The sequence below is a fragment of the Falco naumanni genome, chromosome 10 (genome assembly GCF_017639655.2).
Source record: "Falco naumanni isolate bFalNau1 chromosome 10, bFalNau1.pat, whole genome shotgun sequence".
NCBI classification, from domain to species: Eukaryota; Metazoa; Chordata; class Aves; order Falconiformes; family Falconidae; genus Falco; species Falco naumanni.
Window position 1 is genome coordinate 19,166,660 of NC_054063.1, and position 26,166 is coordinate 19,192,825.

Here is a 26,166-nt window from a genome sequence, read left to right on the forward strand (position 1 = left end):
ATGTCTTAGGAGTGCCTGAGATATTGGGGAACCTGGAAGACAGGAGGAGAGAAATGTGGGAGATTTTTCTTCCAGCAAGGAAACAATTGAGGCATATGAACATCCCTCTGACAATCCTGCTCTCGGCCATGGGTCCCAGTACCGTTCCTTTTTCATCAGAGACATAGTTCTCCTTACAGTGCCTTTCCCTTTGCTTTGCACTTTAATGCAGAGGGCAAGGGTGCTCCCTGCTCCTCTGAGTGTGGGTGCCATGAGGAGCTTGTAACCTCTCACCCTCACCTGGATGGGGAGGAACTTCATCTCCTCTGATCCTGGCCTTCTGAGTCCTGTCTTAATCTGCTTTTGTCAGTGGGGGCATTTTGGCTAAAATAATCTGTTTGACCCCAGACCTTTTATTCCTGACACTTTGCCCTCTGACCCCTGCGCTCTCCCTGGGAGAAGCCAGCATGGCTTTGGCTGTCCCCAGGACATTGACTTGTCAGCGGCTGGTGTCATCCCTAATCTCAGGAACGGCTTCTGCCTTGGGGCCACCTGCCCTTCCTTCTCCTGCCGCCCCATCCGTGGCAGCTGCCCATCCAGAGGGCACATCTCGGGAGGGGCACGCTGCCAGCCTGCTGCCCCATGCTGGGTCCGTGCCAGGGCAGGGGGTGACTCTAAGGTCCCTGGGGATTAGATGAAGGGGAGGATGGTTTTTTAACAAGTGTCACTGGATTCCTTACAGTGCTGCAGGCCGTGATGTCCTTGTGCCACATGGCAGTGTGGGGGGGGGTGGATTTGCTGCCTCCAGGTGGGATTTACAATATGAGAGTGAAAAAGCACCAGAATTGGGGATCCAGGGGATACCCTGTCCTGCAGTGGGGGCGATCTGGGAGCAGCTCCTTGGCTCAGCCAGAAGTGATAGGCTGAAGACAGAGGGCTGGGGACATCCCTGGAAAGCAGTTTCTTGCCTCCCGTCTACCCCAGCGCGGGGATCCTGCTTTGGGGGATGCACCAGCCACTGCCATTGGGAAAACTCAGAGAAAAGGAGCCTCTGAGAAGGTGGCTCTGCAGGGACCAGCCATTTCTAGGAGACAGAGGAGAGGGAACCTGACTGTCTCCCCTCTATCAGCATGTGTTTAGCAGCCATCAGTTTGAGTGATGCTAACCAGAGCATGTTGTGGAAGCATCCGTGGTTTGCAAGCTCAGTCAGACCTTCCCTCTCCTTGGCTTTCTCTTAAAAACCAGTGGGGCGAGTGGTGAACGCTTGGGGGTCCTGGGCAGGCAGAGGCAGGGTCTTGGTGAAAGCAGTCGGGCATAGCTCTGCCACCCCCAGGGTGAGCACAGAGGGTGCTCGGGCCAGCCCAAGTCACAGCTCCCCAACAAGAAAAAACAGATGGAGAATTCAGGGCTGAGGCTGGGAGGAGGGTGAGAGCACAGGGGAATTCCTCTCGTGCTTCTGGGCTAAGGTAGTGCTTTGCTCCCACCGTCTGGTTTGTGTTCGGGGCACGGCATGGCAGCTGCGGGTCCCCCGGGTGCAAGAAATGAGTAGTTGCTCATGGCCAGCCCAGCGTTATTCACGGCTGCCTGGAAACACCGGCAGGTTTCATCCACATTAATCCCACAAGTGTGGTGGTGGGGTTAGAATGGCTTTCTTCCCAGGAGAAAGGAAGGGACAGCAGGGGAGCAAGCATGACCTTTCTGTATCTCCTATCTCCTGGTTCCCAGAAGCTGCTGAGGTGTGCCTTGTCCGTCGCTGTCAGTCTGTCCACCTCCCATCCCACCGCTCTGGGCAGTGTCTGTCCATGTTAAGAACTGGAGGTGGAAGTCAGAAGTCGTTTGCTTTGGTGGAATGTTTTGGTCCATAATTTTTAAGCCTGATGTCAAAGGCCAGGCTGAGCACCCCTTTACCTCATTTGTAGTTCTTTAATTAAAAGCAGTGGGATTTTGGTGTTATGCTAGAACTGCTTGATGGGGAGGCAGGATGAGAGGCATCTCCTTCCCCCTGCATAGGGCGGCAGCGCCCCAGGGGCCCACCAGCCCAGGTCTGGGTTTTTGGATGGTGAGAGAAAGGGGACTTGCTGCAAAGGCTGCATATTTCTTTCATTCCCATGGTAACCAGCCCATTAAGGAGATGTAGATTAAACCCTCCCCAGCTGGTATGTGTTCATCGGGCAGCCAGGGCCCCCTCCTCCTCCTCTGGACCTGCCCACTGGGAACTGGAAGCTTCTTGCAGCAGCTGGAGCAGGTGGTTGTGATTTTGGCAGGAATCCGGCAAGCAGGCAGCACCGCCTGGCAGCAGCGCAGGTGGCGGTGGGAATGCGGTGGGTGAAGCAAGCTGAGGCGTGGGACCCCTACCAAGTCAGCCTGAGCTTCTCCTCCTAGTGAGCAGCATTAAGGTGTTTGCTCCAGGCTTTGGCCAGGCTGTGGGGCTTGATATTTCCAGCGTGTGTTGAGCCAAGGCTGAGCCGCTGCACTGTTAAAAGCAGCGCTCAGAAAGGAGGTGATAGCCTGTTGCGGCTCGTATTATACTTTGTTTACAGTAGTAGTACTATAGCGTAGCATATAGAGGGGTGGTTGCTCCAGCATCCTCATCAAATCCTAGTCACAGGAACAGTATTCCTTTCCAGCTGAAGACCTACCTAAAGCCAAACTGGCAGCTTCAGGGAGGTATGGACCTGCCCTGAGCTCTCAGCCCTGCCCAGCAGGATGGGTTGCTGCCTGGCTTAGGCAAGGTCCTGGGTTCACGTCATGCTTGTGCCAATCAGCCCCATGAGCACCCAAAAGCAGCATCAGTGCAAGGCAGGAGGGACAGCATCAGGGGTTGTCTCTTTTGCCCCCAGACAACCCTCCTTCCCCTCCCACATGCCTGCTGTGCCTCAGGATTATTTTGTGGCTCTATATGTGAGCAGAGGTGGCCTTCGCAGTCTGCGGCAAGGTGGGACTGTTCACCATACAGCTGCTGTTCGGGTGTGGTGGGACATGGTGGTGAGCTGTCCCCCCAGCCCTTCCCACTCCCCCTTCAGGGTGGTTTACAGGCATCCGCACTCCGGGATGTGGCTGTGCACTGTGCCCTATGGACCCCTTGTTGCCTCCGCTCACAGAGTCACAGCAGGGTGGGGGCTGGAAGGGACCCCTGGGGGTCACCCAGCCCACCCCCCTGCTGAAGCAGCTCCCCTAGAGCAGGCTGCACAGAGCTGCGTCCAGGCGGGTTCCAACGTCTCCAGAGAAGGAGACCCCTCGGCCTCTCTGGGCAGCCTGGCCCAGGGCTCTGCCACCCCCGAGGCAGAGAAGTTCCTCCTCACATGCAGATGGAAGTTGCCGTGTTGCCGTTGGTGCCCGTTGCCCCTTGGCCCGTCGCTGGGCACCGCTGAAAAGAGCCTGGCCCCGTCCTGCTGGCACTCGCCCTTAAGGTGTCTGTAGGCACTGATCAGAGCCCCTCGGTCTTCTCTCCTCCGGGCTGAGCAGCCCCAGCTCTCCAGCCTTTCCTCATCAGGGAGATGCTCCATCCCCTCATCATCCCCACAGCTTCTGCTGCCCCCTCCCCAGTAGCTCCCTGTCTCTCTGGAACTGGGAGCCCAGTGCTGGAAGGCTCATCCTCCCCCCACAAGCACAAGCCTGTGCACGGGGCTGTAACGCTCACTGCCTTTTCCACAGCCCGATGCTCACATACCGCGTGGATGCTGACAAGGGGTTCAACTTCTCTGTGGGCGACGATGCCTTTGTGTGCCAGAAGAAGAATCACTTCCAGGTCACGGTCTACATCGGCATGCTTGGAGATCCGAAGTATGTGAAGACCCCTGAAGGCCTGAAACCCTTAGAGTGCTTCTACCTGAAGCTGCACGGAGTGAAGGCAAGCGGGAGTTAAGGGCCAGTAGCCACACCAGCAGGGAGAAGGGGTGCTCAGCAGATGGCTGGGATGGGGCAGCACCACATCTTCACATGCTAAGTTGCGTGTAGGGGGGTGCTGAAGGCCAGAACAAGGCAGGTCTCAAAATACAAGTCCTAAGACGGACTCAGTCACTGCCTGGGTGCTTCAGGGCTGCCTCTCACTGAGCCTTGATTCTAGAGGTACAGAGGTACTTTGGGAAGATCCTGCCACCCCCAGCTGCCCCCCTGCCAAGGAAGGCACCCATGCTTGGGCAACAGCCACACTCGAGCTGGGTGCTGCCAGTCGGGGGTACTGGGTCCTAGGAGGGCTGGGCAGACAGCTGGCCTGCACTGGGGAGGAGCTGGGAAGGTCTCAGCTTTCTGCCCGTCTTCACACGCCTCGATCTTCCCCTCCAGCTGGAGGCCTTGAACCAGTCGATCAATATCGAGCAGTCGCAGTCTGACCGCAGCAAACGGCCCTTCAACCCCGTCACGTGAGTGTTGCCGGGGGATGTTCACGGAGGGGGGGTAAGCGGTGGCAGGAGAGGGTGGGGAAGGGGCTGAGTCAGAGGTCTCAGGGCAGTACTGTGGGTATCACTCCCCACTTTTCTCCTCTGTTTCCCACAACAAAGTTTTCTTCTCTTTACATTCCCCGCTCTGCTCTGTGCCCAGTTCATAGACCTGCCGTGGAGCAGGCCAGGAGCTGGCTGTTCCCCAAAGAACCTTCTCTCCAGTGGCACCCTCGCTCACTCCTCTGTTTTCCCTTCCTCAGGGTCAACCTACCTCCAGAGCAGGTCACCAAGGTCACCGTGGGGCGCCTGCACTTCAGTGAGACCACTGCCAACAACATGCGGAAGAAAGGCAAACCCAACCCAGACCAGAGGTGAGGAGCACAGGTGGCTTGTCCAAGCTGTCCTGAGCACTCAGGGCCTGGGGATGTGCCAGTCCCCAGATCAGGGAGTGTGGCTGGAGGGAGGAGGACGTGGTGGACAGGTCCTGAATTGGCTGTCTTTGTCTGGGTGGAGGAAAGGAGGTGTCTGCTGTGGCCACAGGAAGGGTCTCCTCCACTCTGAGGGGTTGGTGACAGTGCCTGTGCCCCACAGCACAAGGAGAGGGGATGTACCAAGCCCACCATGACAGCTTGGTGCCATGCCTCAGGCTCCAGTGCGAGAGCAGACTCGGCAGTTCCCAGTGCAGGATGGCACCCTGACCTCTCTCCCCTCTTGGCAGGTATTTCATGCTCGTGGTAGCCTTGCAGGCACACGCGCAGAACCAGAACTACACGCTCGCAGCCCACATCTCTGAGCGCATCATCGTCAGAGTAAGTCCCTTTCTCCTCCCTCAGCATCTGCAGGTGCCCTGCAGTCCTTTGCTGGATGTCCTGGGCAATCTTCCCACCTTCCTCTGGCTTTTCAGTGCTTTCCCCACCCAGCCTTTCCCCAACTTCTCCAAACTATTACCGCCTTGCTTGTAGCTGTCCATGCCCATGGCTGGGTTCTGGCTGCAGCCTTTCCACACCTGCTTCATCAGAGCAGCCTCAGGGCATGCAAGAACCTGTTGCAGGATAGGGAAAGCATCCCGTTCTCCCAAGGCCGGACCACTGTCCAGGGTAGAGCCTGGTGGGAGTGAGGGAACAGTGTTGTTGGGATTCTGCAGCCTCCAGGTGCAGGAGGACCTTCCCAGGGCAGCACCTTTTGCATGTCCTAAGGCTGCAGTGCTCCAATGAAGGGGAGCAGGGAGAGAAAGGCACCATCCCCAGGCTCTGCTGGGGCTCTGCCGGAGCACTCAGCTCTGGGGTGTGAAGGCAGGGAATAAAACAGAAGCAGGGTGACCTCAAAGTCTGCAGGCAAGTAAGTTCATGGTGAGTTGTGCACCTCCAAGGTGTCCAGCATAGAACTGCTGGGAATTGCAGGCAGCCTGAATCGCTCCGTCTCAACCTGTGAGTGGGTCACAGAACCACGGCAGCAGGGCAGAACTCCAGAATTTGGGACCTAGGAGCAACAGCCTTGGTCTCCTGCTGTCCTGCGTGGTTCTGGTTGGGGTTGTTAGGAACAGTTCTGATAGGTGAGGTAACAGCTCAAGAAAGCAAGGATGTTCCTTTAGGGAGAGGAGCAGAGCAGGCACAGGCTTGGTTCCTGCAGAGGGAGGCTTAGATGGGGCCAGCAGATGAATGCTGAGGCTGCCTCTGTCGTAAGAGCAGGCTGGGATCTGTTCCCAGGGCTGGCAGTGGATCCCTGCCCCTGCTACTTTGCCTTGTGCTGCTGCAAAGCTCTGTCTCGCACCTCCATGGCCTCACTTGTCCTTTGCTGGCTCTGCTCTATCCACCTCCTTGCTGTCCCTCCTGCGAGGCTGGGACTGCCACAGCTCATCCTTGAGGGCTGTAATTCAGCGCGCTGCAGGCTGGAGAGGGACCCATGCCAGGATCTCATCACCTGGGCTATTCATCCCCAAAGCCCCCTCCCAGTTCTGAGGGTACTTGGATGAACATGCTCCTGTTCCAGCCAAGATCTTCCCCATCTATTTTCCTTCTGTGGAGCAAGGACCTTGGGTGCTTCTGCTTATACCAAGCTTTGTTTCACAGGTGTTTCGCACCCACACGAGTGGGGACGGCACAGTGCTGCCGTGGGGTGCCTGGCACTGTCCAGGCCACTGCAGCAGCTTGGGGCTCTCTGATGTCCATCTCTTGCCGCACAGTCCTGCAATGTGCATGGAGGGATGGCTCTGTGGAGCTCTCCTGGCATCCTCACCCTGCGTACATCTCAGAGTGCCCCTGCTCAGCAGCACCACGCTATTTCTATCCCCGGTTTTGCTGCTGCTGCTTTTCAGTCCCCGCTTTCTCATCTCTCCACAGGCCTCCAACCCTGGCCAGTTTGAGAGTGACAGCGATGTGCTGTGGCAGCGGGCACAGCTCCCTGATACTGTTTTTCACCACGGCCGGGTTGGCATCAACACAGACCGCCCGGATGAAGCCCTGGTGGTCCATGGCAATGTGAAGGTCATGGGTTCACTGATGCACCCTTCAGATGTCCGAGTGAAGGAGGACATCCAGGAGGTAAGAGCCAGGTAACCAGGGTAGGCTTGGGGTGATCAGGGATCTGAAGAGGCACCACAGAAGTGTGAGTGTCCTTGTGAGCCTGTTTCAGCTGCCGATTTTGACACAACCCTCATGGGCTACCCGAGCTCCTACTGACCAGATAGGAAGTGCCTTAGCAGTCTGTCTGTCCCTGTCTGTCCCAAACACAGCCTGTCCACCGTGTCAGGGAATATTGACCTTTCCAGTGTTAGCCAGAACTAGCAAATGCAGAAGTTACAAACCTGGAAACAGGCAAGCATCTCAGATAGCCTGGGTGAGAGGCTCAGCTCTGCTCTGAAGTTCTCTCAGCTGGATGTGCCTCTCCAGAAAAGGAGGGGACAATCATATCTCGTATTTATGAGAACTGCCCCTGCCCTGTGCCTGGTTGTGCGATGGGATTCAGTCTCCTCCTGCCGAGGAACTTGTCCAGTGACAAGAACTGGAGATTAACCCCAGTGCAAACACTATTTGCCCTGGGCAGCGTTCAGGGCTGTCTCACAGAGGTATTGCCATGAGCCAGTGTGATTTGCTGTTTGGAATGGGAGTCATGGGAACTTCAGAAGCAACACCCCACTTTAAGAGTTGCATGTATCTGTTTTGTCCCAGGTGGACACCACAGAGCAGCTGAAGAGGATCTCTCGCATGCGTCTAGTACATTACAACTACAAGCCTGAGTTTGCAGCCACGGTGGGCATTGACAACACCTCTGAGACAGGTATGGGCCCCACGTCACACCACAGCGACCTGCTTGTGTCTGCAGCGCTGCACCTCGTGTTCTGCAGCCTACGGTGGCATTTTGCTGACGGTGCCAGGCAGTGCTGCCCCGCCTGGCCTGGCAGCTGCAGCCACCTCTGCCCTGGGGCAGCCCCCTGGGCGTGGGGCAGGAGAGCGGGGGCTTCTCATCACCTGAAGTTTAGGCATCTAATCAAATTCTCTTGTGACCTACTGCGCTGTTTCCACACAGGCGTCATTGCTCAGGAGGTGAAGGAGATCCTTCCTGAAGCTGTGAAGGACACCGGGGACCTGGTCTTTTCCAATGGGAAGACCCTTGAGAACTTCCTGGTGGTGAACAAGGTTGGTAGCAGCCAGGAGGGGCGAGGAGGCTGGGGACACTGTGGAACCTGGCTCTGGGGAGTTGTGGAGCTGGAAATGGAAGAGAAAAATTGTGATGTCTGGGAAATGCTTCTAGGCCAACACCACCCATCAGTTTCAGACCTGGCTTGTCTTTCGGTTGCCAGGAGCAGCCCTGGGTGGAGGGCAGACATCAGCAGGGAGGAACTAGCCTGATGTTGGTGAAAGTTGGCAGCATCTCCCTCAGGAAGGGCTCCTTGTTGGCAGCCTCCTGTAGGGAGGCTCTTAGTCATAATCTCTCCTTTCTGGATAAGATAATGTGGTTATGTCAAGATAACCCAGAACACCTGGCTGCCTGACCTCTCTGTAACCTGTGGCAGCCTGTTTCTGCTCTGGACATCAAGGGGACAGCCTCCCAAAGCTGCCAGTTCTCTCCTGCATCACTCTATCCAGAGTAGGAATGGCCAGGACTGACCTTGGTGCCTTGTTTCTCTTTGTGGCAGCCTAGATCCCTGCAGTTACATTACCAGCTAGCAGTAGCTGTGAGCGTGACCTTTTCTGTCCCATCTGCACGTGTCCAGGCCATTGCTGTCCTTTTTTTCTGCATACAGCCCTCCTCCACGGGCTGCAGCTCAGCATCAGCCCCACAAAAGGGCTGCAGCACACAGCAGGCTCTGTGGTCTGCTCTAGCTGAGCTCTCCCAAGAGGCATCTACCTGCTGCCCACAAATTATCCGTGGTGTCCAAGATCCTCAGAGCGCAGGGTTGGACCAGCACACCAGCGAGATGTTTTGCTCAGGGAGTGCTTGTGTGGGCGAGTGGAGCCGCAGAGCCCGAGGGTGGGTACCGGGGAGGTCTGGCTCAACTGTCTGCTGGATTATGCTGCAAAATAATTGCAACAGCTTGCACTGTAGAGCAGAGCAGGGGCAGATGGGGAGCGTTGCTCACGTGGTTGGACCAAGGGCTCCTGACTGACGGTGGACTTTGTGTCTGTCCTTTGTAGCTAAGGACTCTGGATTAGCACCAGTAGGAGACAGAGTTCTCAGGGATCCCAGGCTAACATTTATTTTTCTGGTTGGGCTTGAAGAGAATATCTCTTGCTCTTGCATCCAGGGGCTGTAGAGATCCAGATGTGTCACGCTGGGTGTTCCTTCCCCCAGAGCTGGGTGTTCTGTAGCTTTTCCCCTGGGCAGGCCATGGGAGAGCAGTCAGGGCAGCCAGACCCACAGGAGCTGGAGTACCTCCCAATGCCAGACGACTCAGGCCGCCGACCTCTTCTCTGGCAGGAGCGCATCTTCATGGAGAATGTGGGAGCCGTGAAGGAGCTGTGCAAACTGACAGACAACCTGGAGACTCGCATCGATGAGCTGGAGAGGTGGAGTCACAAGCTGGCCAAGCTCAAGCGGCTGGACAGCATGAAGTCAACTGTGAGCTCTGGGACATTCAGGTAGGGGATGCTGAGGGATACAAAGAGATGTCTCCTTTTGAGCCCAGGCAGTGCTGAGCAACAGCTCAGTTTGGGAAAGGGGAGATGGGGAGGAGTGGTGGGGCATCGGCAGTTGTTATTTGGCCTGGGGTAGTTTCAAGGAGCTGAAATTAGTGAGACGGGTCTGGCAGACACATACCCACAGCCTGCTCTTAGCCCAGCCCCCCAAAAAAACACTATGAAATAGTCTCTGTGTTACCCGTGAGCACCTTTCTCAGGGCAAGGAGATTCTCGTGCTTCTGAAACGATCACACTGGCCCTGGTCAGCCTTTGCAGGTTTTGGAGCAGAATTCAGGCTTTCTGGGCCATGGAGCAGCACTGCACCTACGCCTGAGCAGATGAAGTGACAAGGATTTGTCACTGCCAGGCCACACAGAGATTTCTTCCCTACCAGAGAATCACATTTTTGCCTGGGATTTGCTTCGAGTGCTGCCCCTGCACAGCTCAGCTCCATTCCTCCTTTCCCCTTGCAGCCAAACGGGAAGCCAGTTCAGCCGTGCGGGAAGCGTGCCTCACAAAAAGCGGCCCCACAAAGTAGCCAGCAAGGTAAGGGGCTGCTCCCAAAGGAGCCTCATGGTGCGGGGGAAGGTGGTCTGCCTAAGAACAGCCGTCTGGGTGGTCCTGGTGTGTTCTTTTACATACGCTGCAGAGGGAGAGACCCTGTCTGCTCCCATTTCCATGATCCCTTTTGTCCACGCCCAATGAAGATGTTATATGGCTTCTGTGCTGAGGGGCTTCAGGGCTTGCAGGGGAGCAGGAGGAGCACTTGGGCTGGGCTGGGTGAGATCTGTGCAAGGACCAGAGCAGGAAGGAGTCCGGAGCTATCCTGGAGTTTTTCTCTTGCAGTCTCCATCAGTTGTCCCTGAACAGGCCTGCATCAGCCAGCGCTTCCTGCAGGGCACCATCATCGCCCTGGTCATCATCATGGCATTCAGGTGAGACCACAGCCTGGGCTGCCGCTCCGCTGCCATACAGCTCATCAGTTCGGCCCGTGCCCTCCGTGGGGTGTGCTTTCATGGGCTGAAAATCCCTTGGAAGCAGATCAGCACCATGACACGTCCCTCGCCCCGTGCACATCCTCAGCTTCTCCCTCTCTCTTTCTTTCCAGCGTGGTATCCATGTCCACGCTCTATGTGCTGAGCTTGCGCAGTGAGGAGGACCTTGTGGATATCGATGGGTAGGTATTTCTGGGCTCTGTGGGAGGGATCTGGTGACTGGGGGAGTCTGAAGCACAAAAAGCGGCCGCTGCGCTGAGCACGGTTCCAGTCAGTCAAGCTGTAAAGCCAAGGAAACGCATCCGCACATCCAAGTCTGACGTCAGTTAAGCTATCTGGAGCAAGAAACGAGGAACAGAGAAGAACAAGAAAATACCCTTTATTTGGCTGCTCACATACCCACTCGTGGCCAGTCTGCACGCTCTTTGGATGCCTCTTCAGCTGGACTAAACCAGCAGCATCCCACTGACTGCAGTGGGGCTGGACCGGTGTGTACTGGGCAAGAGTTTTCCTCTGCCAAGTGTCCTTAGTGCAGAGAGAGCAGAGGGAACAGCCTGGCCGGCGTGGCCACGGGCAGCCTGTGCTGGGCATTCAGCTTTGGCACACTTCACCCCTGTTGGGAGCTCACGTGACTGGATAATGAGTCTCTTTTTTTCTCTCTCTTTCTCCCTGTCCTATTTCTCTCCCTCCTGTTCTGGTTACATCTCTCATCCAACTAATTTTCTTTCCATTGTGTCTTTAATTTTCCCATTCTGGTCTTTTCATTTCCATTATCTTCCATATCCTTTTCCATTCCCTGCCCCATCCTCCTCATCTTCTACCAACCCATCTTTTCTTCTCGTTTCCCTTCACTGTCCTGTAGCTCTTTTGCTGTGCCCACTGCCTGTCTCCTGGCCCTCTTTCGGCACAGGGGTCCTGGGGTCCCGGTCGCTCTATGTCCACGGTATGTTACTGTTTCATTATACTGTTATTGAATTGCTGCATCCCTTCTCTCAGTTCCTCTTCTTTTTATCATCTGCACTGCAGAAGACCAAGAATCTTAAGCAAATTGAAAGCAAAGAAAGAGGACAGCAAGTGGGACTCCAGGAGAAAGGATTATGGACCCCATCAGGAAGGGGAAATTAGGTTTAGGAGACTGAAGAACCAATTAATCAAAGGCTAAATGAAGAAATAAATACAACAGGTAGAGCAGGAGCAGACAGTTTGGAAGGAGCGGAGGGAATATTTAAAAAGACTGAAGACTTGGAAGAATTAGCCAAAAAGCTGCTCTTACCCTCTCTTCATATGTGAGTAGCTTTATTGTGGAGGGTCACTCTCAAGTACAGGACATCTTACTGTGCAAAGGAAGGACAGAAAAAAACCCGAAATTATTTATTGTTTTGAGCCATCACGGCCAGGAATGTTTTAGAAGGTACCAGCTGAGGGAAAGCTGGCTGAGTTACTCATTAGGTGCAGACCTGCAAAGCACCTCCTTTAGCAGGACCTGCAGGGCTGCTGCAAAACACCTCCCTTCCGTCTGTCAGCGCTCTTTGAGCAGAACACTGCACGGAGAGAGGTGAAAGGCACAAGTAATGTTTTCTTAAAAGAACTCCACAGCAGAGTGTTTCACAGGAAGCAATTTTAAAAAGTAATTGCTTGTGGGATGCAAGATAAAGCTATGCATGGGAAGTGTTGACAAGGCAGTGGAGGAACGTGAGGGATAGGGGCAGGTTTCTGGCTGGGATGAAGGCTAGCTCCAGAGGCTTGTGCCCATATTCCCTCTGGGAGGCAGGCATTGCATCTCCTTTCACCTGAAAAAGAAATACGTGTAATCAGACAAGTCTTGCAGGTGACTAAGTGGTACTTTGATGTCTCTGAATGAGTGAAAGCTCTGTTTATCTTTTGAGAAACCTTGACGAATGCTAAGGGGACTGGCAAGACATGGGTACAGGACAAGGCAGATGTGGGACAGCTAACACTGAACTGCTCCTGTGCCTGGGCAGGGTCTGCACAGGTAAAATCATGAACATCTTCATTAGGAGCTCAGTAAAAATTTCTGCTCAGTGGAGAGCTACAGTATGTGAAGGCAAGAGCCTTGGTTTATCCCATACCTCTGCAGGCGGTAGCTGGTGCCCAGGAGTGGTGTTGCTCTGGGCTCCCTGTGCAGATGTGGGAGAAAAGCAGTTGGAGGCAGCGGTTCCTCCCTTCCACATCTGCCTCACCCTCAGGAGATGCCTGTGGTGTCCTCAGCTCAGGTCTTGGTAGCTCCAGTGAAACACCTGAAATTACAGGGGACGAATCTGGGCGGGATTGTGTGTGTTTCTAAAAAAACAAAGTGCAGAACAGTCTGTCCCAGGGAGATAAGGGGCACCTCTCTTAGGGAGCGGTGAGTGCTTGGAGCCCGTTATGGCCTCACATGTTGAGACCTGAGCGCATAAATCCACCCCAGAGATCACTGTTGTTGGAAATCAAGTCCACTGGGTACACCCTGTTCCACAGTGAGCATCAAGGGAGCAGTGCTGGTGTCCTCTGAACCAGCTGGGACTTTTTCCTGCCAGATGTGGGACAGTCACACAGCCTGCTGCGACATTCCTAGCTCCCCTTGCTCTCTTCATGGCTTATGTGCCTCTCCTGCCCTTCCTTCCCCAGATCACTCCAGTCTGTGCTCCTCCTCACCCTCGTGCTCTCAACATCTGCTCTTGCTCCGTGTACCTGGTCCCATCGCCCCACTCACCGCTGCAGCCGCTTCTCTCTTCATGTACAAGTGACACCATCACCCCCCGTGCTAGAGGTTTTCACCCTATTTTCCTACATTTCAGGTCAAGCCAGAACTTTGATAAGACGCAGATGGTGCGATCCACAGCTGCGTCGGACAGAGCCAGCATCAGGACCCCCACGCAGCACGGTAGGTCACGGCAGGGCAGGCGGGTGATGGCGGGTTGTGGTGCAGGGTGGTGAACGTGGCTGCTCCGCCATGCCGAGGGGGCTTGCTGGCGCTGTGCCGTCTTCATGCCGTAGGGCCGGGGGCTCTGGTTTTGTGGAAGGGATGCTGGGGGCACGTGGTGCTGCTCTTGTTAGGTGCCTCTCGCCTTGACTTACCTGGTGTGTTCCTGCTGTTTGCCCTGCAGTCACAGGGGACATGCATGACTTGGTCTTCGGCTTACCTGGTCACAGCGTGCTGGCCTGCTTCAGCCCACCATGTTTCTCCACATGCTGCTCTGCTGCTCCCACCAATGTCTCCTCTGTTGCCCTCTCTGAGACCAGCCCTACTCATGCCACTAACCGGACAGGTAGGTACCAGCCTCAGCACCACCACCAAGGTCTGTCTTCACATTGCATCACCTCGTATCCCCAGCCCCATCCCACCTCATGCCTTGCCTCTGCACGTTGCAAGAAGGACGTGCCACCTGCCCTTCAGAACGTGCCTGGTTTCCTCCACACCCGCTGCCTGGGTTGAGAGCTGCTCCAGCAGGCAGCTGTGGGGCAGAGCAGGACTGCCGGGCTGAACAGCCTCTGCTGCCCACGTGGCACGGTTCAGACATCCGTGATCAGGTAAGTAGGGGCTGGAAGGTCCTTGGACCTGCCTGCTTTGCCAGCACAAAGTCCTGAGAGGAGATGCCAGGCCAACCAGCATGCCCAAGCAGCTGTACTTCACAGTGTGACCTTCCCCTCTGCTCGGAGCAGGGTTCTGGGAGGCCAGGCAGTGTGCTGCCCAAGTGGGGCATTTGCAAGCTCGCTTGCTCCATCATCATCGCTGTTGCAGGTGGAACAGCACCTCAGTCTCTGCAGAGCCGTAACACCCCTGGAGTCACACCTTAACCTTGCCTTTGACACTGTGCCCTGCCGGAGCACGGGGCTGTGCCCCGTTTGCCCCCACAGCCGGTGTGGGGCTCCTGCCAGCCCCTTCGGGCACAGAGGCTGGGAAGGCTCAGCCGCACGCAGAGGGGGTAATACAGGAGATGACGTGGGGCCAGGATGAACCCAGAGCTGGTAGCCGTTCTCTCTGCACTGGCCTTGGAGGCTGGGAGTGCTGCCAGCCTCTCTGCCTCAGCACCGCCTTTCCCTTCTCTTCGCAGACCAAAGTCAGACCTCACTCCTGCCGGTGACAAATATCAAAGCCAAATCCAGGGGCATCACCGGGAAAGCGACCTCCTACACCAAGTGGCCAAAGACACCTGACAGGTCTCAGAGCTTCGGCAGCCCCAATGCCAGCCCCTCCTCCCCCTTCACCCACATCCAGGGCAAATCCAAGTACATCTCCAACCTCTCGCTCTCCCGCAGCAACTCCCCACTGGGGCAGGCGCGGCAGCAGCGCAGCATCAAGCAGCCGGTGAGCGAGTGGCCCCGCACCGAGGATCCCAGCACGGATGGTAGGTGGAACCTATCTCCTGCCCTCCCTGCAGCAGCACTGTGGTCCTGAGTTCTCTCCTGGGGTATCCTCAGCCAGCCGGGACTCCTCTGCCCTGCACAGCCCTTGCTGTGTCCCCAGCCTGTAGCCTTTTTGCCCCCAGCTCTCCCAGTGCGGCCACATTCAGCCTGCAACCCTGCCCCTACTCCCCCATGCTGTCCTACGCATTCTGGCCATATTGGCCAGTTCCTGGTTCCCTTCTGAGGTTCCTGTACCCACATCTCCATTCTTACCCCCATCTTGGCTTGCTCAACCGCATCTAAATCAGATTTAGAGGAAGAAACATGCAGATTCAGCCACGCTGGCAGCAGAGAGAAGGGAGTGTGGATGACCAGCCCTTGGCACAGTGTGGGGCACCCCCTCTCTGGGCTCTCCGTGGCTGAGCATGGTGTTAGTGCAGTCCTGCGGCAATCTGACCCCCTCTCTGATTCCACAACGATAAGAAAAGGTGCTCTCTGTGCCAGGCAGCCCTTCCAGCCCTTCTCACTTCAGGGTACCCCAGCTGACATCCCTGTGCTGTTCCTAAATAGCCTGTTCTCCCACCCACAGGGCCAAGCCCAGTGCTGCACTCCATCCGCATCGTGGAAATCAATATGGCCATCCAGCCCCAGCACTGCGTCACCATCGACGCATGCAGGTGAGTGAGGCAGGGCTGGTGGCAGCACTGCGGGAGTGCCAGGGCAGGAACCAAACAGGCGGCTCCTGGAGCCTTGGGTGGCTCTGTCACCTCAAGGCAGCCCATGCTGTACCCAGGGCAGAGGAGCTGGGGCTCCGAGTCCTTCCCTCAGAGTGCAGGAAGAGTGTGTTTGGTGATGAGCTCATCCTTGGGAACCAGCCTGGGAAGCCCTCCTCTCTGAAGTGTCATCCCAACGGAGACCTGGGGGCTATGCTGCCCATCTCACAGCCGCCCAAAATGCTGCAGCGAGATCTAATGCTCTCTCTGTGTCTCTAGGACTGGAAACTTCACTTACCGCATCCCTGTCAACCAGCTCACGGCAGCAAACACCAACCTGACCCTGGAGATGAAGTGAGTGGATAGGGCTCATCTCTGGGGCATTTCTGTCCCCTGCAGCTGGTGGGGTACTGTGCCATGTGGCCACGGCATCTCCTGCCTGAGCCGGGAAAGACGACGGCAGCGACAGCTCCCTCCCAGGCTCTTACCGTGTCTTATCTCCCCAGCTCCTCCTCCGCTGTGTCCGTCTCCCTTTGTGGCCTTGTCTCCAGTGACCCCTGCCAGGATGCTGCGAGCGGGAACAGCTCCACCGACGCCACAGACGCACAGGTAGGCTCACAGAATCCACACATGTGAGGTGTCACCCCAGTGTGCCACCGATCCCTACACAAAGGGACTAGAGCAGCCTGGCTGGGGCAGCGCAGCAGTTGCCATAGGGAATTCATGCTCAAACAGCCATGCTCTGCACTGGCTGGTGTCAGCATACTGCAGATGTCCCTGCACTCGCCAGCACGGAGGTGGCTAAACCTGATAGATGTGGTTACTCAGAGGAAACCATCCCACCCCGACCCCTTTGCAGATGAGCCCCAGGACTGTGGAAAAAAGACCAGGCTGTAAGATGCCGTAAAGTGTCCTAATGAAACCCCTTCAGGGGGATTTTGCAGGTCTGCTTGTGCGGAGCCTGCACCAGACCCTTCCTGCCCTCAGGTACCTCCTTGCCCCTCTCGGTGCAGCTCCATTGTTCACATTGGAGGTGCTGGTCCTCCAGAGACAGCCACAGGGTCACTCAGCAGCACAGGGTTGTGCATTTTCTTGCCGGTCTGGCCTGGGAGAACATCCCCCAGTGCTCAGCCCTGATCTCATCCCAGCTATTCTTTCTTCCCCAGGAAACAATGCACCGTTGGCCCCTTGTGATGATGTCTTTCCGGGAGTTCACCTACCACTTCAGAGTAGCACAGCCTGTGAGTACCAGCAGCTGCTTTGTCTTTCCCCTTGTCCAGGGCCGAGTGGGTGGAGAGCAATGGCACCGTGGCAGGTTTAGGAGCCACACGGTGCTGAGAGCCTCCCACAGCCTTCTCCAGCATCGTTGTCGTCTTCCAGTTACATGGGTAGCAAGGGTGTGATTTTTCTCTGCTCCAGCACATAATTCGGGCACAATTCCCCCTCAGAGCATGTGTCCTACCTGCCTCTGTAAGCTCTTTTTCTCGCTCTCTCACAGGACCGAGCCAACTGCAGCACTGCTCCCGAGCAGATGGGACACCTTTTCACTGACTATTACTTTCAGTTTTATTGGCTCTGTGAGTGAGTCCTGGCAGCACCAGTGCCCTCTGGTTGGAGAGAGGAGGGAGACTGGTGACACCGGGGAGACTCCTGTACGCCTTCCTCCACTAGCCCCCAGCCCCACCTTACCCCTGTCTCCCGCATGGGGCGTGGAGCTGGTTTGGTTGTGGCTGGTGACGCAGGCGCTGAAGCACAGCACGCGCAGAACATAGGACCTAAGCCACAGAAACACAACCAGCCCCCTGGTATCTCCCGGGCTCACCACGCACCGACTCCCACCATCCCACGCTGCCCTGTCCTTCCCTCATGGGGATGTTTTTGTCCTCACGTCTCCCTCCCCTCGCAACACTGGATTCAAAAGCATTACACTGGACTGAACGTGGACGGGTCTGCCGCATCCCAGCGCGCGGATGGGAGCTCCATCCTGTACCGGCCCAGTGGTCCCAGATGTACCACACATCAGTTCTTCGCAACACTGGAATTGCTCAACACTGGAGCCCTTTCCAAGAGCGAAACGCTGGAGTTTGGCCTGGAAAGGAAGGCTGTGCCTGGACATACTGGAAGTTGTACACTGGAGTTGCTGTTCCTTCTAGTTGGCCCAGGGCCATCCCCCGCCCCACTCCACAGACCCCCGGAGACCCCCAGACCTGCAAACGGACTGTCCTCTGTGGACAACAAGAGAAGGTGCAGCTTCAACGTTAGCCCTGTCTGTCCCCCTCCTCACTGTGCTCTAACTTTCACCATATCCATGTCTGGATGGATAAACTCAAGAACCCCACTAAAGATGCTGCTGAGGCTGTGCCCAGGCCAAACCACGCATGGGGACACTTGCCATCAACCTGTGGGAGGAAAAATTACCCTGAGTTATCTACACTAAGCGTTGTGGGACCCATTTTTTTTTTTTCATTTGGCAGCAATGTGTGGCCTCTCGCAGTGTGTGGAGCTGCCTGGTTGGCTGTCAACGCAGCCACCTCTGCCCAGATGTGCAGAAGAGAAACCACTGGCAAAGCCTGGTGTGCCCTGCAGAGCAAGGCTGAATCGCTGGGGACATATGATGTGGCTTCACTGCACCCCCTGGCTCACAGATCTCCACCAGGCACTGAGGACGCTGATCATCTCCCACAAAGCGGGGGAACGGCAGTGACTGTGGGCCCTTGCTGTCACTGTTCTCAGAAAGCAGTTACGTTCAGTGTATTTTGGGTATTTTACTGTTACAAGTTCTTAACTTGCTAAACTACTGAATTTTATTATTTTTTTTTTAAGCCGTATAAAAATGGGTCTCTTAATTTTGTCCCTGTTGAGCTACGTGTGTCTCACATAGGAAACCAAAGGGGGCCACTGCTAAGCTCCACATAAAAGTTTGACTGCTACAGCGGTGCTGGGACATGTCAGACTGACTCACCAGCGCATGCACCCTCCTCCCCATCCTGCTCCAGCGCTTCTTGCTGAAAAGGAGATATCTGCGTCCCTGGAAGCTGAGCCACCACCAGGTTCTTATGTCTGAGGTGCATTTCTCTAAGGAAAGAGCAGCCACCGCTGGGGAAGGTGAGGGGGAAACGCCACTCACCAGTCCCAAAGCACGCTCTAAAGCTGGCTTCAGAGAAGAGCATGCCTCGCCCCTGGCAGCACCGCCACTCGAAGTACACAACTCGCACCAAACTGGTTTAGGGCAACTGCATCAGGCTCTGGCTGCTGCATTTTGTTGCCTTCAGCAGCGACAGATGCAGGAATCCCTCTCTCTGCCAGCTGCAGGCCACACTGTTACCAGCACTGAGGAGCGCGTGTCTGGCTCCGCTGCTCTGGAGAAATAAGCTGCAAAGACATTTATTTTACCTAGATAGAGATGGTTCCTGTGCACGTCTCGTGGGACCCTCCGTGGCCTTTTCTCCCCAGTCTGGGCAGCGATTTTCTCTCCTGGCACCCATTTCAGAACTTCTGAGCTTGTCCCAGCAAAGCAGCCACAGCCCTCCTCATGACATTGCTAGGAGCTGGCATCTCTGCCACCAAAGCTTTTTATTTGTAGGGTGGTTTCAAGGTCAGGTTTTCACGCCTACAGGCAGCAAACACTTAACTACACGTCAGTGATACTCTCCAGTTACTAAAATGCACTGAAACCTGGGCAGGCAGGAACCAGTGGTGAGCAGGGAATGCCGAGCAGCCAAGCAGGAGTGAAGCTATGGGGCTACCCGGCTTTGGGGAGCTCAGCGGGAAAGCAAGAGGTCCCAAGGCTTGGGAGCACCTACACACAAGCAGGTCAGCTCCATGCTCAGCAGGATTCTCTGTTCCTCCCTGCAACTGGGAAGGAAACCTTCCGATGTAGCTCTCCGGAGAGGCCGCTTGGTGCTCTTCACCCGACCCGAGCTTTTTTGCTTTGCCTTAAACTGGGAAGTTCAACTTTCCCTGGCAGCTTTTTATTCTCCACTTGGCAATCAGTGGCCCAAGTCTGGCATGTCTTTATTCAGGTGAGCAATGCCACATGCTCTGCGACTTCTGCTCAGCTGAGAGGTAGCCTTCTCAAACCTGCCGTTTTCCCCTGTATGGTTGAGCTGGGCTAAATGCCTGCTCACGCATTTAGCCCTTGAAGAGGTAATGGGCAGCCAGAGCTGAAAGCACTGCCTGCAATCACCACCACCAGCCCACCCCCTCGCTGGTGGTTTTGGCTGAGGTCAGCCGAGACCCACAAGAACATCGCACTCTGCTACAGGGAAAGCCACTCCTGGAGGGGAGGAATCAAGCAATCACTAGAAATGTGCTAGCAGTGGTGGCCCAAGAGGAGATGGGAGCCTCTCAGGTATCCCTGCGATGCTTAGCCACGGGGGTTTACAAAGGCCCCTGGCAAACCAAGTGCCTAAGGGCTACAGCAACATCTCTAGTGCCTTTATCTGCTAACAGGACAGCAGAAGGGAACAGTGGTTTCCCACACATACGTAAAATGCTGCGTGCCTCAAACAGTGGCCAGTTAACTTAAGAACCGAGATGAGGCAACACCTGAAATGCAATGCTGGCCCTACCCACGGTGCAGCTGTTTCACAGGAGAGCAGTACCGGGCTGACAGCAATCCCTGGTATCAAAAGAGAGGGGTTCCGAATGCAGTTTTTAGTGTCTTACATCACAATAGTATCCTTTGACTCAAAAAGGATATCACGAAGCATATGCCAGTTCCACCAGCTACAGCACAGCAAAGCACAAACAAGCTCAGAAGGGGTTTGTAATTCTTTGAGGGTCACAGGATTGCTTCTAAGCCCGTGGAAAACAGCTGTTTGCATAGACTCCCCCCAAAGGTGTCTCTGCCCTAACCGAAGACGCATTCCCCATCCCCAATCAGTCACAAGAGAGTTAACAATCAGGCCTTTCCCCGCATGAGACGGAGGGAGCTCTGAGCCAATGTCTCCAGCCACACCACGGGGGAAAACCCTTTCTTTCCGCTGGAAACCAGACGCTTCATCTCTCTAGACATTCTTGGCAGGAAGGAAGACAAGTGTGGAAACGAGGCCACTTGCCAAAGTTTGGCTGTTTCAGAGTTTGTTTCAAAAGCAAATTCACAAACATTCTGTCCTACTGTTGGAGCTTAAAGCCTGTAAATAGAGACTATGCCACCACTGCAAGAATTAAGAAAAAAGAAAAAAAGTAAAGCACTAATTTTTTTGGTTTAAATGTTGCTGTCACAGCTTTAATCACTGTATATTGCCAGCAAGTTTGTAGAGTCGCATTCTTAGCAGGTATTATTGATTATCGGTTTTTATTTGTGGGGAACAAGCGTGGTTTCCCTCCTTCCTTTCTGATTTATATTTATATTTTGCTGAATTTGAGTGCTGAGTCTTCGCATTCCCCACTTTTTTTGTTTGGCTTATTTAGACTTTGTTTTATGCTGGAAGTAAATATGCCCATATAAATAAATATATAAATACTGCTTTGTATCCAAGGACGGCTCCTGGCGCGTTCCTCCCTTGCTACGAAATAACAGCCTTTCAGTTCAATAGCTATAAAACCACTTCCCACAAGACAGAGGAACCCCTGTGACATTCATCGGTGGGTGTTTCCGGACGTGCCCATGGAGGGTCCCGTCTGGGTCAGAACAGCCCCAGCCCGTGGCTGCTCACCGCTACACAGCATGCTTTAGAACAGGTATTAAAAAACAAAGAGCTCTCATTGCTCACGTTTCAAGGTCAGAGGCATCTAAGAGTATCCACAGAGGGAAAGCTTCCTTCCCAAACAGGAAATTAGGGCTTTAAATCTGTAAGCTACCTGTGGCATTTCTGATTTTGAAATTAATTGCTTTGAAAGCTGGGCTACACATTCAAAGCCACCTATGAAAATAGTTATGAATGCCATAAACAAACTCCTCTTTTATAGGCAAGACAGTTAATTCACTATTTAACTGAAGAGCATACCCAGTTACAAGATTATTCTGTCCTGTACTTCTCAAGCATTCCTCCCAAAACCTCATTTCCCACAACCACAGCTTGTGTCACCCACTGCGGTGCCCACCAGACAAACATTATTCTTGCTTTGCACCTGAGACTCCACACCAGCGCACTACCAGGCTGCTTCACCCAGGCCAAATGATTCCTCTGCCCAGCCACTGCTGTCACCCATGTGCCTCAGGAGCACGGAGCCTGGCAAAAAAACCCAGGACTGGGTGTTTCCATCAGCTTTATTTCTAACACAGGAGGTCCCCAGCATGCACTGCCGACAGTTAGTAATCACCTGGGAACAGTCCCTGCCGCTCTCCACTTTGCAAGTGGCCCTGAGCCCTACTGAGCCACTCAGCTGCTGGCTTGGGATGAGAATGGGCACAGCCTTCCAGAAGAAGAGCGAGGGGATGTGACGGTAATAAAGGCTGAGGGATTAGAAAAGCAGGCTTAGGAAGAAGCAGGAAGCATTTGATTTCTAGAGTCTAGCTGAGACAGGGCATAGGGGGGCACTGAAACGCTTCTGGGCATACACAGCTATGGAAATCTATGAAAAACACTGGGCCCATCCTAAGGCACATGGATTTTGTGCCAATATCAAAGCGGTCTGGAAAAGCCAAGTGAAAAAATAAAAAGTATGTAAAAGACAAACCATGAGTCCAAAGGCAGGTGCACCACAGAGCCAGCTTTATTCAGGTTTGGTTTGCTGGGTTGGCAAAAGTCACTCCGCAAGAGCACAGTCCATGCCTGGTGCGGGCTTTGATGTTGAAGTATAAAAGAAATATAAAAAGAGCTTCTGCAGGGCTGCCCACCTAGAAACAATGAGAGATGGAGAAGGTCAGTAAGATAGCATTCCCCAGGGCCAGACTCTGTGGCTACCAAAGCCACAGAGCAAAGGCCAACACCCAGCACACGCAATCGCTTGCTGCCTCAAACAGGGACACAGGCCCGTTCTGCCCGTGGTTAACAGCCGGGCACAGCAGCCTCCTGCAGCTGCCCAACGGCTGCCACACAGCTTGGAGCTGCAACGCTGAAGCCGAAGGGCTGCTGCTGGGCTGAGCAGCCTTTCACACATCCTTTCTACCCCTGAAGAAAAATGGCTTTTGTAAAGGTCAGCCGTCACCGGGCTGCATCCCCCTCCCCCCCCCCCCCCCCAGGTGCAGGCAGAGCATGAAGACCTCTGGGCGCTTACAGACATACGGATTCATGAGACAGTACCGGTGCTCCTCCAGCCGGGCCTCAGACGTAGATACCGACCCACAGCAGCAGGAAGAGAACGCCAAAGCCCATGAAAAGCGAGGCCACCAAGGAGATCAACAGCTCCTTGTAGATGTCCCGCGTGTACTTGGTAGAGGTCACCTCGTAGCTGCAGCGTGGGGGTTAAGGCGGTAACGGAGGCAAAGCCAGGCGAGGAACCCCCCCGCCCCTACCCCGCCTCGGCTCCAGCCCGGGGATACACGAAGAACCAGGCGGTGAAGAACATGCCGATGGCCAGGAGCACCACGGTGAGGTGCGGGAAGACAGCCGGGTTCACCGGGCTGGTGTACCTGCTCATCGCCTCCAACTCCTGCGGGGACACGGCGGTCAGCGGCGACGCCAGGGGACGGGACCGGGACCGGGACCAGCCCCGGCCCCGGCCCCGGGACCAGCCCCTGGCCCCCGGCCCTCACCATCCCGCCCAGGCCCTGGTTCCCGCTCCTGCGCCGACACGTCGCCTCCGCTCCCGCCGCTGCCCGGCCCCCCGCCGGAAGCGGAAGGCAGAGCGATGGCGGCGCGTACCGGGGTGGTGGGCGGGGCGAGTGGGAGCCGTTCGCTATTGGCTCCGCCGGCTCCCGGCGGGTATTGCGGCGGCGCGCGGGAGTGGTGGCGGGATCGAGCTGCAGGGTAATGGCGGCTGGTGGGGCTGACGCGGGCCAGAGGGATAATGGCGGCTTGGAGGGGCTGAGGCGGGGGATAATGGCGGCTGGAGGGGCTGAGGCGGGGGATAATGGCGGCTGGAGGGGCTGAGGCGGGCCTGGGGTGGGTATCTGTGGGCCGAGAGAGGCCGCAGGAGAAAGAGGGGTAACGGTGAGGCTGGGGGAGGCTGTGATTAGAAGAGGAGGATAAGGGCGGGCCCTGAGGAGCGGGGGAACAGCAGGCTGGGGGAGGCCGAGGTGGGAAGAGAGGTGCGGGTTAATGGTGAAACCAGGAAACAGGGAGGTGGGAACGTGGGGTTAATGAGACCTGGATGGCTGTATGGTGGAGCCGGGAGAGGCTGAGGTAGGAGAGGGGGGTAATGATAGGCTTGGGCGGGGGATAACGGTACGCTGGGAAGGCTGAGGTGGGGGCATAATGGTGGGCTGGGGCTGGAAGCCTCATGATGGCAGCCAATGGAGACCACAGCCATGGGGTAATGGTTTGCAGGGGAAGCTGTCACCTCCCTGTGGTTCCCCCTACAAAGGTGGTACACCACAGCCCAGCTGTTAACCCCCAGCACCTTGTGTGGGCAGAGGCTGATCCCAGGATGATCCCTTTTCTGTTTCCCAGGATGGGAATCCACGGCTTGGCCAAGCTTATTGCTGATGTGGCTCCTGGTGCCATCCGGGAGAATGACATCAAGTCTTACTTTGGCCGGAAGGTTGCCATAGATGCCTCCATGAGCATTTACCAGTTCCTGATCGCCGTGCGGCAGGGTGCCGAAGTCCTTCAGAATGAGGAGGGTGAGACCACAAGCCACCTGATGGGCATGTTCTACCGAACCATCCGCATGGTGGAGAATGGCATCAAGCCAGTTTACGTCTTTGATGGCAAGCCCCCACAGTTGAAATCAGGGGAGCTGGCAAAGCGGACTGAGCGCCGGGCTGAGGCAGAGAAACACTTGCAGGAGGCTCAGGAGGCCGGGGAGGAGAATAACATTGAGAAGTACAGCAAGAGGCTGGTCAAGGTGACACAGCAACACACTGATGAGTGCAAGAAATTGCTAACGCTGATGGGCATCCCCTATGTGGAGGCACCAGGGGAGGCTGAAGCCAGCTGTGCTACCTTAGTGAAGGCGGGGAAGGTCTATGCAGCTGCCACAGAAGATATGGATTGCCTGACCTTTGGCAGTCCCGTGCTGATGCGGCATCTTACTGCCAGTGAGACAAAGAAGCTGCCCATCCAGGAGTTTCACCTGAACCGTATTCTGCAGGATCTAGACCTGACCTGGGAACAGTTTGTGGATCTGTGTATCCTCCTGGGCTGTGACTACTGCGAGAGCATCCGCGGCATTGGGCCCAAGCGTGCTGTTGAGCTCATCAAGGAGCACAAAACTATTGAGAAGATTGTTCAGCAGATAGACACCAAGAAGTACCCGCTGCCTGAGAACTGGTTGCACAAAGAGGCCCAGAAACTCTTTTTAGAGCCTGATGTGGTCAACCCCGACGCTGTTGAACTGAAGTGGACTGAGCCGAATGAAGAGCAGCTCGTCCAGTTCATGTGTGGGGAGAAGCAGTTCAATGAAGACCGGATCCGCAACGGGGTCAAGAGGCTGAGCAAAAGCCGGCAGGGCAGCACACAGGGCCGGCTGGATGACTTCTTCAAGGTGACGGGCTCCATCACATCAGCCAAGCGCAAAGAGCCAGAGACCAAGGGATCAGCAAAGAAGAAAGCCAAGACCAACAAAGCTGCGGCCACAAAGACCAAAAAGGGAAAATAGCCAGACTGGCCAACCACAAACCCCTGCGACTGTGGGTTTTATGCTCAACCAGGAATTTTAGGTTAATAACAAACAGTCATCTTTCTGTCCTGCATGTTAGTGCTAGGGAGGATGCTGCTAAAATGTTTCCCGACAAGGCTAGGTTAGTGAATCAGATAAGTGTCTTCCTGCGCAGCAGTAGTAACATATGAGGCTAGGAGAGAAGAGAGCTGAAACCACTGCAGCATCAGGGCATGGAGAGGGGGGGGGGGGGGGTGAGGAGCCAGCGAGTCACGTTCAGTAGCAGCATTCATTGCTTTTCATCGGTTTGAGACTTTGGATGAGGAGACCAGAGGTGATACCCAGGTTGTGGAGTTGAAGGGAGGTGCTGATCAAAAACACCCTCTCTGATTTAAGAAATAAAAAGTGGAACAGCTATAGTGAACTGGGTACACATAGTAGCGAGATTTCTGTCTGTCACCATCCAGAAAGAGGTAGGTGCAAGCAGCAGAGGCTGAAGGAGAAACTGGGGAGATGTGCATGGAAGGCAAGCTGGAGTTGGGAAGGGGACTTGAAATTAAGAGGTAAACTTCTCTCTTTAATGGATATTGGGTGTAGGTTCTTTCTTCCTTTATCGTAGTCACTTTTCTTTGTTTTTTTAAAAAAAGAAATTGTAATCCCAGTTCCAGCTAAGTTCTGGTCCACTCTTAGTGCACAAACTGAGGAGAAGCTGAGCTGAGCCTACAGCAGTCCAAGCCTGAATTTTGCTGCTAGTTTCTGTTTTATGTTTAGAAAGAAAAATGTCAATAAACCTTGGATGGAAGCATATTCACTCCCTGATGTCCTGAGGCATCCTTCCACATTATACACAGAGACAGATCCCAGACTAAGAAATGAGATAGTGCCTCTTTTTTTTTTTTTTTCCCTTGTTTTCTGTATTTTGCGTAGTCTTTTCCTCTTGTCAAAGCAATGTGCTTGGTTTTGTTTTAAGAATAAAGTTTATACACAA

At 55.0% G+C, this 26,166-nt stretch overlaps 3 protein-coding genes across 10 annotated transcripts in view; 2 read left to right on the forward strand and 1 right to left on the reverse strand.

The window, feature by feature from the left end:
* The window catches only part of MYRF (myelin regulatory factor), a 64,197-nt gene extending 43,185 nt beyond the window's left edge, over positions 1–21,012 (forward strand). For 3 of the 5 annotated variants that reach the window (XM_040609579.1, XM_040609580.1, XM_040609584.1), the window contains 20 exons: positions 3,634–3,829; positions 4,264–4,340; positions 4,619–4,729; positions 5,077–5,167; positions 6,698–6,898; positions 7,526–7,634; positions 7,884–7,993; positions 9,276–9,436; positions 9,949–10,021; positions 10,322–10,410; positions 10,584–10,652; positions 11,333–11,413; positions 13,269–13,354; positions 13,578–13,739; positions 14,526–14,819; positions 15,407–15,494; positions 15,810–15,884; positions 16,037–16,139; positions 16,697–16,771; positions 17,029–21,012. In XM_040609579.1, coding sequence (XP_040465513.1) covers positions 3,634–3,829; positions 4,264–4,340; positions 4,619–4,729; positions 5,077–5,167; positions 6,698–6,898; positions 7,526–7,634; positions 7,884–7,993; positions 9,276–9,436; positions 9,949–10,021; positions 10,322–10,410; positions 10,584–10,652; positions 11,333–11,413; positions 13,269–13,354; positions 13,578–13,739; positions 14,526–14,819; positions 15,407–15,494; positions 15,810–15,884; positions 16,037–16,139; positions 16,697–16,771; positions 17,029–17,115 — 2,338 coding nt within the window. In that variant the 3' untranslated portion in view covers positions 17,116–21,012. The remainder of the gene's footprint in view (positions 1–3,633; positions 3,830–4,263; positions 4,341–4,618; positions 4,730–5,076; positions 5,168–6,697; positions 6,899–7,525; positions 7,635–7,883; positions 7,994–9,275; positions 9,437–9,948; positions 10,022–10,321; positions 10,411–10,583; positions 10,653–11,332; positions 11,414–13,268; positions 13,355–13,577; positions 13,740–14,525; positions 14,820–15,406; positions 15,495–15,809; positions 15,885–16,036; positions 16,140–16,696; positions 16,772–17,028) is intronic. The other 2 variants (XM_040609583.1, XM_040609582.1) reach the window with 2 other exon arrangements.
* Positions 21,013–22,167: 1,155 nt separating this feature from the next.
* Positions 22,168–23,280, reverse strand: TMEM258 (transmembrane protein 258). Of its 3 annotated transcripts, none has more exons than XM_040609725.1 (4): positions 23,173–23,280; positions 22,960–23,069; positions 22,721–22,868; positions 22,168–22,314 (listed from the first exon to the last, which is right to left on the reverse strand). In XM_040609725.1, exons 1-3 carry the CDS (start codon positions 23,173–23,175, stop codon positions 22,742–22,744), a joined length of 240 nt encoding a protein of 79 aa, XP_040465659.1. In that variant the 5' UTR covers positions 23,176–23,280; the 3' UTR covers positions 22,168–22,314; positions 22,721–22,741. The 3 variants fall into 3 exon arrangements, with proteins under 3 accessions (XP_040465659.1, XP_040465660.1, XP_040465658.1); XM_040609726.1 differs by having other exon boundaries at positions 22,703–22,868; XM_040609724.1 differs by having other exon boundaries at positions 22,695–22,868.
* Positions 23,281–23,309: 29 nt separating this feature from the next.
* On the forward strand, positions 23,310–26,166 carry FEN1 (flap structure-specific endonuclease 1). 2 transcript variants are annotated; one of them, XM_040609658.1, is made up of 2 exons: positions 23,310–23,386; positions 24,029–26,166. In XM_040609658.1, exon 2 carries the CDS (start codon positions 24,030–24,032, stop codon positions 25,176–25,178), a length of 1,149 nt encoding a protein of 382 aa, XP_040465592.1. In that variant the 5' UTR covers positions 23,310–23,386; position 24,029; the 3' UTR covers positions 25,179–26,166. The 2 variants fall into 2 exon arrangements, with proteins under 2 accessions (XP_040465592.1, XP_040465593.1); XM_040609659.1 differs by lacking the exon at positions 23,310–23,386 and adding an exon at positions 23,500–23,521.

Excerpts from the sequence above, each read along its gene's own strand:
- FEN1 (XM_040609658.1), top strand. The coding sequence starts at position 24,030 with ATGGGAATCCACGGCTTGGCCAAGCTTATTGCTGATGTGGCTCCTGGT.
- TMEM258 (XM_040609725.1), bottom strand. Across the intron at positions 22,869-22,959 it reads TTCACCGCCTGGTTCTTCGT|CTACGAGGTGACCTCTACCA; the intron begins GTATCCCCGGGC and ends CCCACGCTGCAG.